The 16,429-nt window shown below is 40.1% G+C and overlaps 1 protein-coding gene across 1 annotated transcript in view; it reads left to right on the top strand.

Moving 5' to 3' along the window:
- dync2h1 (dynein cytoplasmic 2 heavy chain 1) overlaps nucleotides 1–16,429 on the top strand; it is a 134,503-nt gene that overhangs the window by 1,644 nt on the left and 116,430 nt on the right. The window contains exons 4-34 of the mRNA XM_070828709.1: nucleotides 240–378; nucleotides 868–986; nucleotides 1,338–1,482; nucleotides 1,826–1,971; nucleotides 2,186–2,272; nucleotides 3,215–3,349; nucleotides 3,562–3,675; nucleotides 3,777–3,888; nucleotides 4,223–4,347; nucleotides 4,466–4,641; nucleotides 4,840–5,035; nucleotides 5,161–5,256; nucleotides 5,597–5,758; nucleotides 5,892–5,990; nucleotides 6,261–6,400; nucleotides 6,718–6,946; nucleotides 7,571–7,698; nucleotides 8,394–8,509; nucleotides 8,825–8,952; nucleotides 9,275–9,424; nucleotides 9,637–9,842; nucleotides 10,404–10,559; nucleotides 10,686–10,800; nucleotides 10,957–11,127; nucleotides 11,925–12,083; nucleotides 13,470–13,538; nucleotides 13,638–13,792; nucleotides 14,238–14,370; nucleotides 14,476–14,593; nucleotides 14,782–14,894; nucleotides 16,278–16,391. Coding sequence (XP_070684810.1) covers nucleotides 240–378; nucleotides 868–986; nucleotides 1,338–1,482; nucleotides 1,826–1,971; nucleotides 2,186–2,272; nucleotides 3,215–3,349; nucleotides 3,562–3,675; nucleotides 3,777–3,888; nucleotides 4,223–4,347; nucleotides 4,466–4,641; nucleotides 4,840–5,035; nucleotides 5,161–5,256; nucleotides 5,597–5,758; nucleotides 5,892–5,990; nucleotides 6,261–6,400; nucleotides 6,718–6,946; nucleotides 7,571–7,698; nucleotides 8,394–8,509; nucleotides 8,825–8,952; nucleotides 9,275–9,424; nucleotides 9,637–9,842; nucleotides 10,404–10,559; nucleotides 10,686–10,800; nucleotides 10,957–11,127; nucleotides 11,925–12,083; nucleotides 13,470–13,538; nucleotides 13,638–13,792; nucleotides 14,238–14,370; nucleotides 14,476–14,593; nucleotides 14,782–14,894; nucleotides 16,278–16,391 — 4,251 coding nt within the window. The remainder of the gene's footprint in view (nucleotides 1–239; nucleotides 379–867; nucleotides 987–1,337; nucleotides 1,483–1,825; nucleotides 1,972–2,185; nucleotides 2,273–3,214; nucleotides 3,350–3,561; nucleotides 3,676–3,776; nucleotides 3,889–4,222; nucleotides 4,348–4,465; nucleotides 4,642–4,839; nucleotides 5,036–5,160; nucleotides 5,257–5,596; nucleotides 5,759–5,891; nucleotides 5,991–6,260; nucleotides 6,401–6,717; nucleotides 6,947–7,570; nucleotides 7,699–8,393; nucleotides 8,510–8,824; nucleotides 8,953–9,274; nucleotides 9,425–9,636; nucleotides 9,843–10,403; nucleotides 10,560–10,685; nucleotides 10,801–10,956; nucleotides 11,128–11,924; nucleotides 12,084–13,469; nucleotides 13,539–13,637; nucleotides 13,793–14,237; nucleotides 14,371–14,475; nucleotides 14,594–14,781; nucleotides 14,895–16,277; nucleotides 16,392–16,429) is intronic.

The raw sequence follows: 16,429 nt of genomic DNA, 5'->3' as shown, positions 1-16,429 counted from the left end.
TGTCGGAGTAAACACTCTCCTTGACTGATAAAACTGCAAGGAAAGAAAAACCTCATAGAAAATGAATTATGGTAAATAAATGTTACCATCATAATATGTCCATAAATACTTTTAAAGTACTCTCCCCTCTCGCTTTTAATAAGGGATTTTGGGTGCTCAAATAAGGCAGGTGCAGAGACTACACAATTTAAAAATAAATAAATAAATAAATAAAGAAAATTTCTTTCACTTTTCTCAAGGATGAGCGCTGGCGTTCAGCATTTGACCCTAAGCTGGCAGGCCTTCTGAGTGAGCTGGAGCTTGGCCTAGGCTCAGTGGTCCGTCAGTCCGGAGCACAACCCTCTTCTGAGAAGGGCCGCGCAGAGGAAGACGTGCTTGGTATGCATAAAAACATTGTTTCAGAAATACACAGATCAGGGCCATCGTTGGCTTTTCAAATATTTGGATTTTAGAGGGACATAATATTATGCAGGCCTTTTGGTAAAACATCTTGCTAATATGTATTAGAGGAAAGTGTTACCAAACTTTATATTATTGAGATGCCAATGTTATGTGGAAAAGTAAATCCTCATTGCTGCAAGCTGCAGTGAGAGAACGTATCAGATAAAATTGACAGCTACACTTGAATTTCGTAATGACTTTTGATTTTACTGCATTAGACTAATATATGCATACAGATATAATGTACCTTTCAGGAAGAGTTAATAAGTGTGTGGGTGAAACTCATTTGCAGTTGTTGACTTCACAAAGCAGGTTGTCTAGGAAAAAACAACGACAACAGCAGCAAACTCTCAACTGAATCTCACAAGAACCAGGATGCATTGACATTTTCACACGATACACTCATATGTTTTCCTCTCTGTGCAGGCATCCTGACTCCCTGTGATGAGTTCCAGTACTGGGCCGATCTCTCTGAGTCTGCGGACAAGAACAGTGTGAGAGAAAGGGCAACACACTTCACTGAGCAGTTTAAACCCATTCAAAAGGTATGCATGCACACCTTCATGTATCAGGATTGGCTACATTAAAAGTTTACCACGTATTGCCTTCATAGTCAATTACAATTATTGAAATATGAACTATAATCTGTAACTGCTCTAAGCAATGATTCTGCAGACTAACTGGTCAAAGAAAGTGGATACATTTTGGTATATTTAGTCATTTGACGTTTGAAAACCTTAAAAGTTTAAGTCTTAACATAAGCACTGTTTTACATGTTGATTTGAACAGTGTTTAATAATCGTTCTAGATGCTTCAATAATATTTCAAAACTCGGAGGGAGAAAACAAAAAACTAAACCAAACACACCGAACCATGTCGCTTTGTGTTTCCATCAGGAGTATGGTGGTCTCGATGGCTTGTCTATGTCTGATGTTTTGGATCTGGTGGAACAGAGCAGAGACACTCTAGATGATGTTTGGAGGCAGACAGACTTTGAACCTTATCCAGAAACACGCATGGTCCGAGTCATGGATGTTATTGGTGGGATTCTCTCACACATACACAAACCAAAGCAGGAAATGAAAACTGATATTTGCTGATGTTGTTTTTTTTTTTATATACAGTGTGCGTCAAGACTTCTTTACAAACACCATTGTGCTACTGTCGTTGATGAAGTGCATGTTTTTTGAGAAATGAAACCAACTTTGTTTTCTTAGGAATGCCTATGCAGCACCTACTGTCTGTGGCTTGGCAACACTTTAATGACCCTCATCTAAAATGTGACAAGTGGTTCATTAATCCTAGAGTAACTGTGTGTGCTTGTTTAATTTTTCTCTGTGTGCATGTGAGGGATTTTGATTCTGTTTGTCTACAAATGCACAAGGTGGAGCCCTAGGAAGATATGTACAGAGGAAGCTGAGCGGACTTAAAATCTTTGAGGAAACATTTGTTTCGGTGAGAGAGAACCTGAGAATGGGCGTTGCCATCTGTGAACAATGGGTCATAGCCTGTGAGCATCTGACTGCACAGGTATGGAAGAGATCGAAATGGGGAAAAGAAATGCACGAAATGCTTCCAAAAATCAAAACTGTTGCAGTTTCTATCAAAATAAAACCCCTCAAATCAGTTCAACTGGGACAGATTGCATTTAAACATAAAATTTGACTGGAAATCCATCTCCATCTTGTAAAATATAAGCTAAAGGTAGATTATGGTTTACATGTTTAATTCCCTGTATTTTCAGGTGTGGAAGAGACATGCTCCCAACTCCTGGAGGGGAAACAAGCACTGCCCGCAAAGCCTTCATTGCCTTGCAAAAAGATTGGATGAGGTGATATGTGATTCTGATTCAGGGTCAAGGAAACATTTTCTGTAGAGTAAACATTCTTAAGGAGTGCATATTTCTCCTTTTTCATGTCATTGTGGTACAGTGGTTTCATTGCATTTAGTACTTAAACTATACTAAAGTATCCCTTTCGTTGTCCTTTTCTTGATTCTGTTTTTTTCTAGGGGGAATTAATGGAATTTCCTTTTGGTGTTTATTTTGAGTCCAAAATAATAAGACAAAGTGAACCATTGATGGTCTGAGAGAATCACAAATGTGATTCTAACTTTAGACTCTAACAAATTGTAAACCTTTACAGGCTCAAAACAGCCTTTGGAATAGGATAGTCTCATCTTCCTGTGATGTCATGTTTTGTCTTTAAAAGCAGACCATTAAAGAGTGAGGCCCTGAATTGGGACACAGCGTCTGATCTATACCTAGAAGCTGTTTGTATACATGACAGTGATTGTAGAGTAGAATCATTCCCCTGTCATCTCTCTAGGCTGTTGCTTAACTGTTTAAACCTCGCTCGACCTATTATTTTTAGTCCAGGAAGCTTCCACAGATCTTGAGAAAGTGGCTTTGACATTGACTCAGAGAGGCGTATCTAGTTCTTCAGAAATACAAATGCATCTTTCCTCTTTACAATAAGTTGTATTATTTCCCTTGGGGTGTGTGGGGGTGTGTGGGGGTGTGTGGGGGTGTGTGTGTGTGTGTGTGTGTGTGTGTGTGTGTGTGTGTGTGTGTGTGTGTGTGTCTTCCCTGTTAGCGTTTTCCTCTGACCCCTTTGGATATCTCAGTTTTTTTAGAATGTTCTATAATAAATGTTGAATTAATCAGTCGCATGTTGTAAGCTGTGTCGGTGACTCCTGTGAGCCTGATAATCAAACACACAAATAAAGCCGTGGACATGGATAACATGTAAAAAAAAACATTTATGTCTACCAGGTGGTGACTCTGCGGATGGTTCATGAGAAACTTCTGCGTCTTCTACCAAGAGGGAAGCAGCAGGCTCTGACGTCAGATCGTGTTTTTGAACCTTTCTCTGGACTCAACCCTCTGCATTACAACCCCTACACTGAGGTCAGTTGTGGTTAGTGTGTCTGTGTCTGTGTGAGGCTTCTGAGTTCATTTGATTTGAATTACCTTGAGCCTTCCCTATGCCTGTCTCGTACCTGCAAACATAAAACAATGGTTATTTTGACATTTTAAGTTGCATCTTCTCTTCAATCTATTTAGGCAAAGATAAAATATCCCTCTTCAACTTAGAGTATGCCTGTTTTATTTTTTTATAGCCTCTCTGGAGGGCAGCAGTGGCTCAGTTTGAGCGCCTAATGGCTCCGTCAGAGCAGGAGGTCGCTGGCAGACTAAAGAGCTATATCGCTGATGTGCAGGACAATCCACAACAGGTAGTGAAACATACTGCTTCTGTAATACTGTAAAATATTGTTTTATATGTGTCATACTTACCGTAAGTGCTTGTGCCTGGGCGTGTTTGTTTGTTGCCTAGCTGTTACAGGTGTTTCAAAAGCACAAGGAGTTGATCAGACGTCCCACCATCAGCAAAGAGCTGCAGTCTGAGAGAGATACCCTACTGGCCAGACTATTAGACTACAACAAGGGTATAAAGCACTTATGCCTGTTTCTGTGGCGGAGATGTTGTGAAATGCATACAATTTGAATAGATCCAATTCATGTACTTAACAACTTACAGCTGCCAAACAGATTCACTATTCATGAATGCTGCTTTCATTTTAGGTAGTTTTCAAACTGTCCTGCAAAAAAAAACCCTTAAACTCCAAATACCACATTTTCAGTATAACAATCACATTCCTTCTCAGAATCATACTGAGTCAAATGTAAACATGACATGTTACAGGGGATTTTAGAGACAATTGTTTTGTTTTTTAAATGTTCCTCGTGTCTGAGCCTTCTCTACTTTATTGATTTCTTTAGGGCTGAAGACTGACTTTGACAGTCGTTGCCATGGAGGCCCTGGAGACAAGTGTGGGCCATATATTGGCAGGAACCTCCCAGAGGTGGTCAACAAAATTGTCTGGGTCCGGCAGCTCATACACAAGGTAACTGAGGATGTGTGTTGTCTGTGTATGTTTGTTGGTGTATGTTCCTATGACAACGAAACAAATAGCGTGTGGTATTTTCCTTCTTCTTCTATGTTCATGTGCTTTGTTACATTAGGTTGAGGACTCTGTCCGCATATCTGAGGCACTGCTGTCAGACCTGTCTGGGTTCAAAGGCTTCCTGCATTTCTGTGACGACCTGCTGGAAGTTCTAAGGGCTTATGAACAGGAACAGTTCGAGGACTGGTCAAGAGATATACTGTCCGGACTGGCTGACCCCAAGTCAGGGATCAGGTTGGAAACACTGCACACTGAGACCTCAACTATGAAGACATACAAAAAAAGTTCAAAGAAACACAGAATTTTATCTTAAATGTTTCCTCATCACCTTCTTTAGCAGATCGATCAAGGGCACTTCAGTTGGAATGGGTGCTGGTTTGAGAGGATCTTGCATTGTGTATTTCTCCAGTCTAATTCTCTCCCTTTATATAGTCTCCAGGCAAGTAACCGTGTGATGGATCTGGACCATGTGGACGGCAGGCTGAAGATCCAGTATTCAGATAGACTGGTCAGTCTGCTCAGGGAGGTCAGGCAGCTCTCTGCCCTGGGCTTTCCCATCCCAGCCAAAATACAACAGGCTGCTAATACTGCAGACAAATTCTACAGACAAGCCATTGTCCTAAAACAGGTGAGAGTGTATGTCAAGACACACAGGTGCATTTTATTTGCTTATTTATGTATTTATTTCTGTGTCGTTATTTCTATTTTAGCTTGTCTCAAGCTGCTGTTATAACAAAGTGTGATGTGTTGTAGGTGGCACATTTTTACAACACCATTGACCAGCAGATGATTCCCTCTCAGAGACCTATGATGCTTGGTCTTGCCCTGGCCTTTGAACAGGTCATCAAGGTACTGTGCACAGCTGGAAACTACTGTTTTTAATGTCTATACATATATATAATATGTATATGTGTATGTGTATGTGTGTGTGTGTGTGTATATATATATATATATATATATATATATATATATTATACCAAAGAAATGAAAAGCTGATGACCTGCCCGTACCTTACTTTTTATTTTTTTTATTGTGAGCATGTATCATCCAAAAAAAGTGGAACAATCCTTTTTCTATACTAATTTCTTTAACAACATATTTTAAACAAGAGATGTATTTGTGACCTATGAATTGGACCTGGCATGATTTTGTATCTTGGACAGGAGATAATGTTTCTGCTTTTTTTCAGAATCCTCGTTCTCAGTCGAAAGAATCAGGTGGAAAACTGCAGATCACCTGGGACAACCCCAAAGAGTTGGAAGTTTACATTGCCAAGCTGCAGTCTGCTGCTGAGAAACTCTCCACTGAGAATAGAAAGTTACGCAAATGGCACACTGACTTCATTGACAAGGTTGACTTGTTGTTATATTTTGCGCTCAGTTATTTTACTAAGTTACTGAATACATATGCGGCCAGCACTAATTTGAATTATTTGTCTTGGATGTCTGTGTATGTGGTTGCACATCTCTGGATACATTTCTTAGGTGGTGACACTGATGAATGTCGACCTGCTGAGACATCAGCAGCGGTGGAAAGATGGCCTTCAGGACCTCCGTACTGGTTTCGCCACTCTGGAGGCTCAGGTACTGATTAGAGTCAAAAATATACAGTATATGTCTTTGCTGCTGGCTTCATGTAATTTTTATCAAATTCACAAATTTTTGCTGAATTAATTATGTCTGTATTGATGACCATAACTCTGGTTATTGCGATTATCAATTTAATTGTTTGATTCAAAATTATTTACTTTACTATTTGCTTTACTAAGTGTTTCACTGGACATGCACAACCTGTACACATCTTAATTCTCGTATGAAAAACTAATGCGCGTGCGCGGGTGTGTGTGTGTTTAGGGCTTCAGGTCTGATGACATGCGAGCATGGCGTCAGCACTGGAACCATCAGCTTTATAAGGCTCTTGAACACCAGTACCAGACGGGACTGGAAGCTCTGAACAAGAATCTGCCTGAAATACACATCGACCTCACTTTCAAGTCAGTACACACACTTTTGGTTCTCCAACTTTCTGTCTCACTCTCTGTGTCTATTCTCTATTCTACATCTCTCTCTGGCTTGTAGCTCTTTGTGTGGGTTGTGGTCTTACTCTGTTGCTCTCACTCATGTATAGTATTTTCACCTTATCTATCGCTAACAGCAACTTCTGGCTTTCTTCCCCCACCTCCTGATATTCACACTTGGCCATGCCACCATTTTTCCCTTTGCCTGTCTATCTTTCTCTATCTGTTATTGATTGATGTGGATTAAAACAATCTTACCTTTTTTAATTTGTCCTCTCCCTCCTTACGAATAGGCAGGGCCGTTTGCAGTTCCGTCCTCCATTTGAGGAGGTGCGAGCTCGCTATTTCAGGGAGATGAAGCGGTTCATCTCCATCCCTAACCAGTTCAAAGGGGTCAGCGCCCAGGGGGAGGAGCTTATCTTCAGCGTCATGATTGATAGAAATGCCTCTGGGTTCCTCACCATCTTCAGCAAGGCTGAGGATCTCTTTAGCCGCCTGCAGGCTATACAACACAAATTCAAGGTGAATGAACAACAGATCATTTTGACTTTTTTTTTTTCATTTTCTTTGATTATGACTGAATTGTTAATCAAGCCTGGCCTCAGAGGTCAGATTTGGTAGTACCTTGTAGTTGTACAATACAAACTGATCAATTGCTGACTGGCTCTGCTGACATGCTCTACTGCAACACTGGTCCATGTCCATGTATTTTACACAAATGTTAACTGATTCACCTGATTTTCACCTATTGCTCAGTGAAGCATGGAAATGAGCCATTGCCGAGCAGTTTTCTATGAAAACACACAACTTGGATTAGTCATGTTGCTCTTTTTATGTACTGAAGCTTTGTGTTTCATTTGTCAGCATTTTCCCCCTTAGTACTACCCTGATAGAACAGTGAGCACAATATATTATCTTTTCCCCTCTGACTGCAGCCATGCATGTCTAAATTGTAGGGGGGAGCCCTCTGCCACCACCAGACTTCTCTTTTATGTTCGTTTTAGTTCTGTTTTTTTTTTTTTTTTTTTTTTAGTCATCAATGTCTTGTTGTCATGTATAATTCACCTCTGACACAGACACTTTTAAAAATGGGAAATGTGCACTGCAGCTAACTGCTGGGGTTCTGTGTGTGGGTTTGTGTTGTAGGAGTGGGTTGTGTTGGGCCAGGTTGATTTAGAAAGATTAGTGGAGAAGCATCTGAACTCCGTGCAAGACTGGGAGAGAAACTTCAAGGCCCTGAAAGCCAGAGGGAAGGAGTCAGAACGTCTGCCCAGGTACATACAGTATCACACATAATAAACATAAGTAAATATAACAAAGTTATACCTACTCAATAGAAAATTAAAGACAGCCCAAATACACCTTTTTAAACAACAATAAAATGTTTGATTCTTTGACTAAAAAACAGTACATATTAATTGCAACAGTAGGGAAAGACCATCACCTCAGGAAGCCAAAGATTTTACCTACTATCAGTAGGCAATCTAAAGGCAAATCACTTGTCAAGAGTGAAGAATTGATAAAGCCTAGTCAGAATTTGTTATCAAGACAAGCTGAGGCACAATACACTGCAACAGTGTGGGAAGGATTGTCTAATCATAACATGGAGGAGCAAACATCAAACTCGACATGGAATTTTAAAAAAATTCCAAGCTCGCTCATCATTTCCAGTGGCTTATGATCCTTTTCACATCCCTGTTTTTTGCTAACTTGCTAACTAAAATCCTTAATCTTGGTTCTCAAAATTCTTTGTTTTAAGAAAAGGCCCAGATCACGGTTTTGGTTCTCTTCTGTGCAGCAGATGTGTCAAAGTTCTTCTGCAGCTGACATTGTTTTTCTCCTAGCAGAATTCAATTCTTAAGCTTAAGCTCTTAAACTACAATTTCACACGTTAATTGACTCCACAAATGCAAATGCAAATTTACACCCTGGCAATCGCTACAGACACTTTTCCGTCTTCCTTTCAAAGTCAGGAGAAGGTCGACTGTATCACAGTCAACTGTGAGCCAGTAAAAGCCGTCATAGATGACCTGATCCAGAGGCTCTTTGACATGTTGCTCTTATCACTCAGGAAGTCCATACAAGGTAAAGGCAACTTGATTTTCTTTTTAGTTTCAGTTTCTTCTAAGACACATACAGGCATATGCTGACTCAACTGCCAGTTTGTGTTCACTCATTTACAGCATTAAAATTCCATTTTGTATAAAGTTATCAGTGTAATTTACACCAATCTCAAGCTAAGTCTTTCCCTGTTTCCTTTTCTTTGTCTGTTCTTGCTTATTTTCATTTTGTTTTTCATTCTTTTGGCCTCTTTTCTCTTTCCTTTTCTCTTTCCCTTTCTCTTTCCTTTTCTCTCTCCTTTTTTCTGTGGGTGGGGGTCTTCTTCTGTCTTGCTTTCAGGCCACACACAGGCCATTGACAGTTTTATTTCAGAATCAATGGAGGCCTTGTCAACTCGACCAGAGAACATGGAGGAGATTGGCGCAGCCAGTGCCAAATATAGCCAGATACTAGCCCGCAAACCAGAAGTAAGACAAACACACTCCTGAACTCTAGCTTGGAACTTTGAAATATAGTACTAATGCTTGTTATATGTAGGTTTTGTCCTACTCCCTCATCTGCTGTCAACTGGGTGACCCAGTGCTTTTGCTACCCATCAAAGAAATGGGAAAATAAAGTCTTCAGTGTTGGTGTTGCTTTTGTTTTGGCTTTCATTGTTTTCAATACAGTGTTTCATAAGTGTATGGGCATTTATGCTGTATCTCTTGTGTGTTTGATATATAATGGTGTCTTGTGATTCCCTGTTTGCTGGGAATGAACTAAGTAATGACACTACATGTATGTGTATAGGTCTTGCCTCAGTTCCAGTGTGCTGAGGAGAAGAACCGCTTGCTGCGTGCAGTGGCAGGGGCTGGCCTGGACTCTTTGTCCTCACTAAGGGCCAAGTGGGATAAACTGGAGCTTGTCATGGAGAGCCACCAGCTCATGGTCAAAGAACAGGTGACATTTACTGACAAACGCACACATGTTGGATTATGGTTTAAAAACGTTACCACAAGTTTTCATCAACAGCAGCTTTCTCTTCTATTATTCAAATATTTTCTTTCTAGTCTTCTTTACTGTCTCTGCTTTTCTTTTCCTTTGTCCATTTACCCCAAATGTTGTTCCTTTCTGTCTCCGGCTGTGTTGCTCTGCTCTCCCGCCCCCCTTAGGTGGAGGTGATGAGAAGTAATGCAGCTGGTCGTATTGAGGCCTACAGGGCAGATCTGGAGCGGTTTAAGGCCCGCTGGGACCAGCTGAAGCCTAAAGATGAGATGCTTGAGACCGGTGATCATGCTGCACTTCTTGCTTGCCTCCAGACCATTAGGGACAAGCAGCAAGAGTTTCAGGAGCTGGAGCTTGTACGCAATAAACTGCTGTAAGTTCCTTTTAATGTGCTGAATTTATAGTATTTTCTTTACTGAGAGAGTCAGGACGACTGATAAGGATGTTCATTGCTTTCAACTTTTTTTTTAAGAAAATGCTTTGGTTAGATAAAATGTGGTAGCTTATATAAATCATTTGCTGAACTTTACTGATACTGATGTGATAAGATTATAGCCATTTAGATTATATTTATAAGTTTTACCAAACTCAGATTTATCCCTCAGCACCAAACAGTGTCTTTGTTTTATTTATTATTGTCCAGATGATTGCTGCTTCCTGTCATCTGTGTCATTTTTTGTATTTCAGTATTATTACTAAAGCATTTCCATCTACACACAGAACCTGACATTATGAGAAATACTATATTAGGACACTGTGCAGAGCAGCCGCCCACATTAGAACTCCTATGACAGCCTACTTATTGAGTCTCTTGTTCTACCAGCAAGTTTAAGTGCCTTTACACTGTCAAAAAAATAAAGTGTGTGCATCTTACTTTTAGTTCAATGATAACATCCTAAATTACTGATAAAGGCCTCTCCTCTCCTCTCCTCAGTGAGGACTGTGCCTATTTTGACCTGGAGGCCCCAGATTTCTCTCTGGCAGAAGACACAAAAAGAGACATGGAGGAGTACAGCCAGATGTGGGGTCTGTATGAGGAGTGGCAGCAAGGCTTTACAGAAAAGGCCCAGGAGGACTGGATCACATTCAGGTAGAGGGATATGTTTAGGCCTGCAGTTGATGGATCCCAATCCTCTTAATTTGGAATTAGTCTTCAGTTTTTTGTCACTAGAGTGTTTAACTGTGTGTTAATATGTATGTTTCTGTTGTTTTCCAGGAGTAAGACATATCTGTTTGAGGAGTTTCTGTTTACGTGGCAGGAAAGACTTAGAAAGCTGGAGCAGCCTACTGCCATGTCTGTTAAACTGCAAGGAGAAGTGGACAAATACAAGGTAGACTATAGCACAGTTAATGGAATGATATATCATCATCATTGTCTTTCTTTTACCTTTGAAGTAAGAACTGATTTGATTGTGGATCCTGTTCCACATCTTTGAATAGTTTTTTTTTTTTTTTGCATGTACACCTTTCCATCTGGATTTTTCTAGAACATGGTCCCAGTGCTGAAGTACGTACGTGGGGAGCACTTGTCCCAGGACCATTGGTTGGACATGTTCCGTTTGCTTGGCCTTCCAAGAGGGACGACTTTAGAGAGGCTCACCTTTAATGACCTCCTTGGTGTGGCGAATACCATCACAGAAAAGGCCTTGGAGCTCAAGGTATGTACACACATGCTCATGCAAATACACATACTTACTGGAAGTGAACATATGTAAATACAATTCAAAATACAAATTTTAATAAATTTGTTTTATTGTTTTATTTTAATCTTTTTTAAACATTTTGTGTGGTCTTTTTAGGGATGACACGATTTATGAAAATAAACATGAGTTGTTATGGTTACAAACATTATTGCACTAAGTGACTAGGGACACTAGGGGGCAGCAGCAAGTAAGAAATTGTACATTGATACAGGAAATGCTCCTTCCTATTAATAATAGGAACAATAATAATAAGAAACTTTTTCATGTAGATACAATAGAAGCATGTGTTTTAAAAAAACAAAAACAAATTACAAATGAAGACAATTTTGACTGCTCTACTTACAGATATCACTCATGTAAACATCTTTAACCACATCAGAAAACAAAGATATCTTGGGCTTAGATGCTACCTACTGGAGACTGCAAGCGTCCTGCTTGTGTTTAGAGTTTTAGTGGTTGGCCATCTCTTTTGTGTTCATTTCCATCCATGAAAGAGCTGTAAAAAAATATTTTTCAATGCAAAATGTTTCTCATCTTAGATTTTCAGTGTTTAACAATCCACGCAAGCCAGTCTGTAATGGTTTTATAAAAATTGACTAAACAGGGATCATGGGGTGTGTGGAGATAAAAGTTCTTGCCCACCAACACAGAGAAGCCATACAGATGGGCCTTATAGGATGTCTTGAACTGGTTTAATAAAATGTATATAGTAAATGTTCTAGCTGTATTTGTATGTATGTGCTTGCACTTAGGACCTGAACAGTCGGGCTCAGGCAGAAGTGACAATCAGAGAAGCCCTGAGGGAGCTGGATTTGTGGGGAGCTGCAGCTACCTTCAACCTCACTGAGTACACAGACAGCAGCAGGCGCACTCTCACCCTCATCAAGGACTGGAAGGATATAGTCAATCAGGTAGGCACATAGGAACAAACAAATATGGTCTCACCTACTGTATAGAAACACAAAGTGACACTAATGTTGAGTGTCACACTGAGTCAGGGGTAGCCTTAGGCTAACTGGTTAGGATTTTATTAGCAATGCTTTAACCAGTTGTACAAAGCAGATGGTATCCACCCAAATGAGAACAGCTTGTTACTGATTTTTATTCATTCTACATCCCAACTAACTGCTCTCAGCTCTAATTCTCAGCCTGACTGACATGTCTGCAACCAAAGAATTCCTCAGCATCTGCCTTCTTTTATGAGTAACTTCCAAAACTTTCTGTTGGCTGTTTACACCAAAAATACTAGTTCTAATATCCCTGTCATCTGTAGTAACAGACCACATGATTGCCTTCCTGCAACCAGCCCTCATAGGGATGACCTCATCCTGATTCAGCCTGATCCCTGTTACATTTGTCTTACTTTTAGGGTTGATGTGTTAATCTTCTCTCTGTCAAGGTATGACTTCAAATAAACTGGACTTTTTCTTACTGAATCTGGAATTAACCCCTAGATATAAATGATGTAAATTTTAAACTGCCCCTCAAAGGATAGGGAAGCTGAGAGAGATGTCTCAGACTTTGTTAACTAAAGAGAGAATGCCATAAAGTTGAATGACTATGGCCGAGGCACTTCTTCTGCTCTCTCTGAGCCACATACGTACCTTGAGGAGGTGTTTTCAAAAGTAGTTTCTCCTCTATCTTAATTTAAATGTACGGTTGTTGAACCCATTTCACAGAAACCGTCTCTTGAGCCAACTGTCCTGATTTAGCTGTTCTGTTTAGCACATTAGACAACTTTTAATGATGGTACACAGATGGATTTTTGCAATGTTATTAATGATTGATATACTGCTGGCAGCTGGCGGCTGACACAGATCAATGTGGTTTTAGTTCTTTTGGAGCTTTGGTCATTCTGATGTTTACAGTGGTTTTAAGATGCTAATGGTGACTTCTAAAGCCTATAGGATACCTCTCACATGCTTTTTTATGTATTTATACATAAATGTACAAATTCAGTACTGACTCTTTACCTTTTCTACCTTTGATGAAGGTGTGAGTCAGAACGCTGGGCTTTGACTCCATTTAACTAGATAATATACAAAAGTGAAGACTGCATGCAGAGCAATGCTTTTACATTCACTGTAGTCATTTGGAAAGACTCCTTCAGCCGCTGTTGTCACCATTTACATGGTCAGAATTTCAGATCTTCTTTCATTATTTTTGATTCCAATGACCACTTTGTAGATAGACTTGGAAGGCACTTTGAGAAAATGCTGGCATATGTACTGGCACCATTAAATGAAATCACAAGGATTAGCAAACACTGGCTTTATCATCACTTTGCGTTCATCCAGGTGGGAGATAACCGCTGTCTGCTGCAGTCACTGAAAGATTCTCCCTACTACTGCAGCTTCCAAGACAAGGTTGGATGAAAGGCTTGAGTCTATGAATATACTTCTATAATCTTTAAGTGCTTCATTTTGATTCTTGGGAAGACTAACTGATGTTTCGTGCATATTCAGGTCAGTCTGTGGGAGGTTCGTCTGTCAGACTTAGATGAGTACCTGCTCAGTCTGAATGCCATCCAGAGGCGTTGGGTTTACCTGGAGCCTATCTTTGGACGAGGAGCATTGCCCCGGGAGGAGGCCCGCTTCAAACGGGTTGATGAAGACTTCAGGTACTGTGTATGTGTGTGTGTGTGTGTGTGTGTCTGTATCACATCACATCTAGAGTGTTTGATCGTTAGCTAGAGTAATGTAGCTCAAATATGGATCTGTTCAATTTTCCCAAGAGGTAACAAGAGCAGTGCCCACTCCCAGGAGCTTTTAGTACAAGAGCAGTCACTATCCATCAGATGTAAAAATAAACGCACTCAAATTTTATTTCATATCCAGTGTTAAATTCTGTATCTGTATCCTATATTAAAAGTATTTCTCTTTCATGTTGCACAGCAGATATGTTTTAATCTTCCATTTATGATCTGTTTCAGGTTTATTATGGCTGATATTTAGTAGCGATGGTGTTTGTTCTGCAGGGAAGAATTATTAGTAGAATTTGTTTTACAGACAGAATGTGTTTAATGCACCTTCACTGACATAACACTTTCTCCATATGTACAACAGGTCTATAATGTCAGACATTCAGAGAGACAGCAGAGTTGTTTCTCTGAGCTCAAGAGCTGGCATCAGAAACTCCCTGGTGACCATACTGGATCAGCTGCAGCGCTGTCAAAAGTCACTCAATGAGTTCCTGGAGGTACACACACTCGCATGCATTTTTTTGTGCAAAGACTACACCAGTATAGCATAAGTTGCAAGTATCACAACTTCTTTCTTTATTTATTGTGTTTGGTTGTTGCAGGAGAAGCGCTCTGCCTTCCCACGGTTCTATTTCATAGGAGATGATGATCTGTTAGAGATTCTTGGTCAGGCAACCAACCCCACTGTCATTCAAGCACATTTGAAGAAGCTCTTTGCAGGTCAGAAATCACTATTTTTTAAATTCTGATCTGTATTCTTTTTTTCTCATTCTCTGTTGTTTTCTGATTTCCTGTTATGAATATCTTTTGCTGTGTACTCTTTTCTTCTCCTGTTTTCTTTGTATCTTTTGTATCATGGCATAGTTTGTTGGACAATGAGGTAATCTGTGTGTGTATTATCTGTGCAGGCATCCACAGTGTTGTGTTTGATGAGCAATGCCAACACATTGTCGCCATGTGTTCTTTGGAGGGAGAAGTAGTGCCACTCAGAAACCTCATTCGCATCTCCAGCCTCGTGGAGGTAAAGCTGTTGTGCAGAGTTTTGTGTGAATGTAAATACTGTATGTTCTGTGTTGGATGTACTGTATGTTTGGTTGAATACTTAAGCTTTGCATATACAGTTGCACTCAAAATTATTCAACACCCATTGCAAATTATGTGTAAAGACAAAACTTTCAGCTTTGTTCACTGAACAACTCAAACAAGAACAATTGAAATATTACATGTGATTTCTTCAAATTCAACACAAAATGCCACTTTTAATGACTACTGCAGTATCAAAGTTATTCAACCCCCTGAACAGAATCCCTCATTTGTAAGCCAGGTGTTGTCTCAAACACACCAAGTGGAACTAATCAAGGGCCTCATTAGTTGTATCAGGTGTGCTTGAGATAAAACACATCAAATACTCGGACTGACAAGACGTTTGTTCCCAGTGACGTTTGGATGCATGTTAGAAATATGAGGAAGTCAAGAGAACTGTCCAATAAGTTAAGAGAGGAGATTTGCTTTGCTTTGTACAAAAAAGGAAAAGGATACAATCAGATGGCAAAGGCACTGAATATTCCTAGAGACACTGTTGGAGACAGTTTGCAAGTTCAAAGCTACACTTCCTGGACGTGGCTGAAAAAGGAAGCTATCAATGGCTGCCACCAGATTTCTGAGGAGGCAGTCGGACAAAATCCCTCGAGTGACTGCAAAAGACCTGCAGCAAGACTTGATGGCAGCAGGCACTGAGGTTTCAGTTTTTACAGTCAGGTGCATACTACACACCGATGGCCTCCATACCCGACCTTCAAGACGTGCACCACTACAGACCCAAAAGCACACGACAAGTAGGCTCCAGTATGCTCGAAACCATATAAATAAGCATCAGAAGTTTTGGGATTCTGTGGAGTGATGAAACCAAACTGGAACTTTTCAGGTCTGTGGATCAGCGGTATGTCTGGAGGAGGAAGAATGAGGCAGACGCTGAAAAGAACAGTAGCCCCACTTAAATCCCATAGAAAATCTCTGGTGGGATTTGAAGAGTATTAGACAGCTGGAGGTTGTTGCCCATGAGGAATGGGCTCAGATTCCTCAGGAACACTGTCAGAACATTGTGTCTGTCTGTGCATCATATTAACAGCAGGTCATAACAGCAAAAGGGTGCTGTACTAAAGATACTTATCAAGAAGGAGTTGAATTATTATTATTACGTTATTATATAACGTTGAGCTATTTCAATTGTTCTTGTTGGAGTTGTTCAGTGAACAAAGCTGAAAGTTTGTAAATTTTGTCAATACACCTAATTTGTTGTTTTCGGTGTGTTTAAACTAGAGCATATTGTATTATTTTCAAATAAAGGATTGATAAATTTAATGAGTGATCAGTTTAATCATTCAGTTAATCAATCTATTTCTAGGTGTGGCTAAGTGAGCTGTCTGTGGAAATGAAAGAGACTCTGAAGCACCTGCTGTATGAATGTGTGTCAGCAGGAAGAAAAGGGGAGGTAGACCCCTCACGCTACCCATCACAGGTTCCCCCACTTTTTATACGATTTTATACATTTTTATT

This window comes from Pempheris klunzingeri, chromosome 4 (genome assembly GCF_042242105.1).
Source record: "Pempheris klunzingeri isolate RE-2024b chromosome 4, fPemKlu1.hap1, whole genome shotgun sequence".
NCBI classification, from domain to species: Eukaryota; Metazoa; Chordata; class Actinopteri; order Acropomatiformes; family Pempheridae; genus Pempheris; species Pempheris klunzingeri.
The sequence above is the reverse complement of the archived record's forward strand: the minus strand, read 5'-3'. Positions and strand labels throughout refer to the sequence as shown.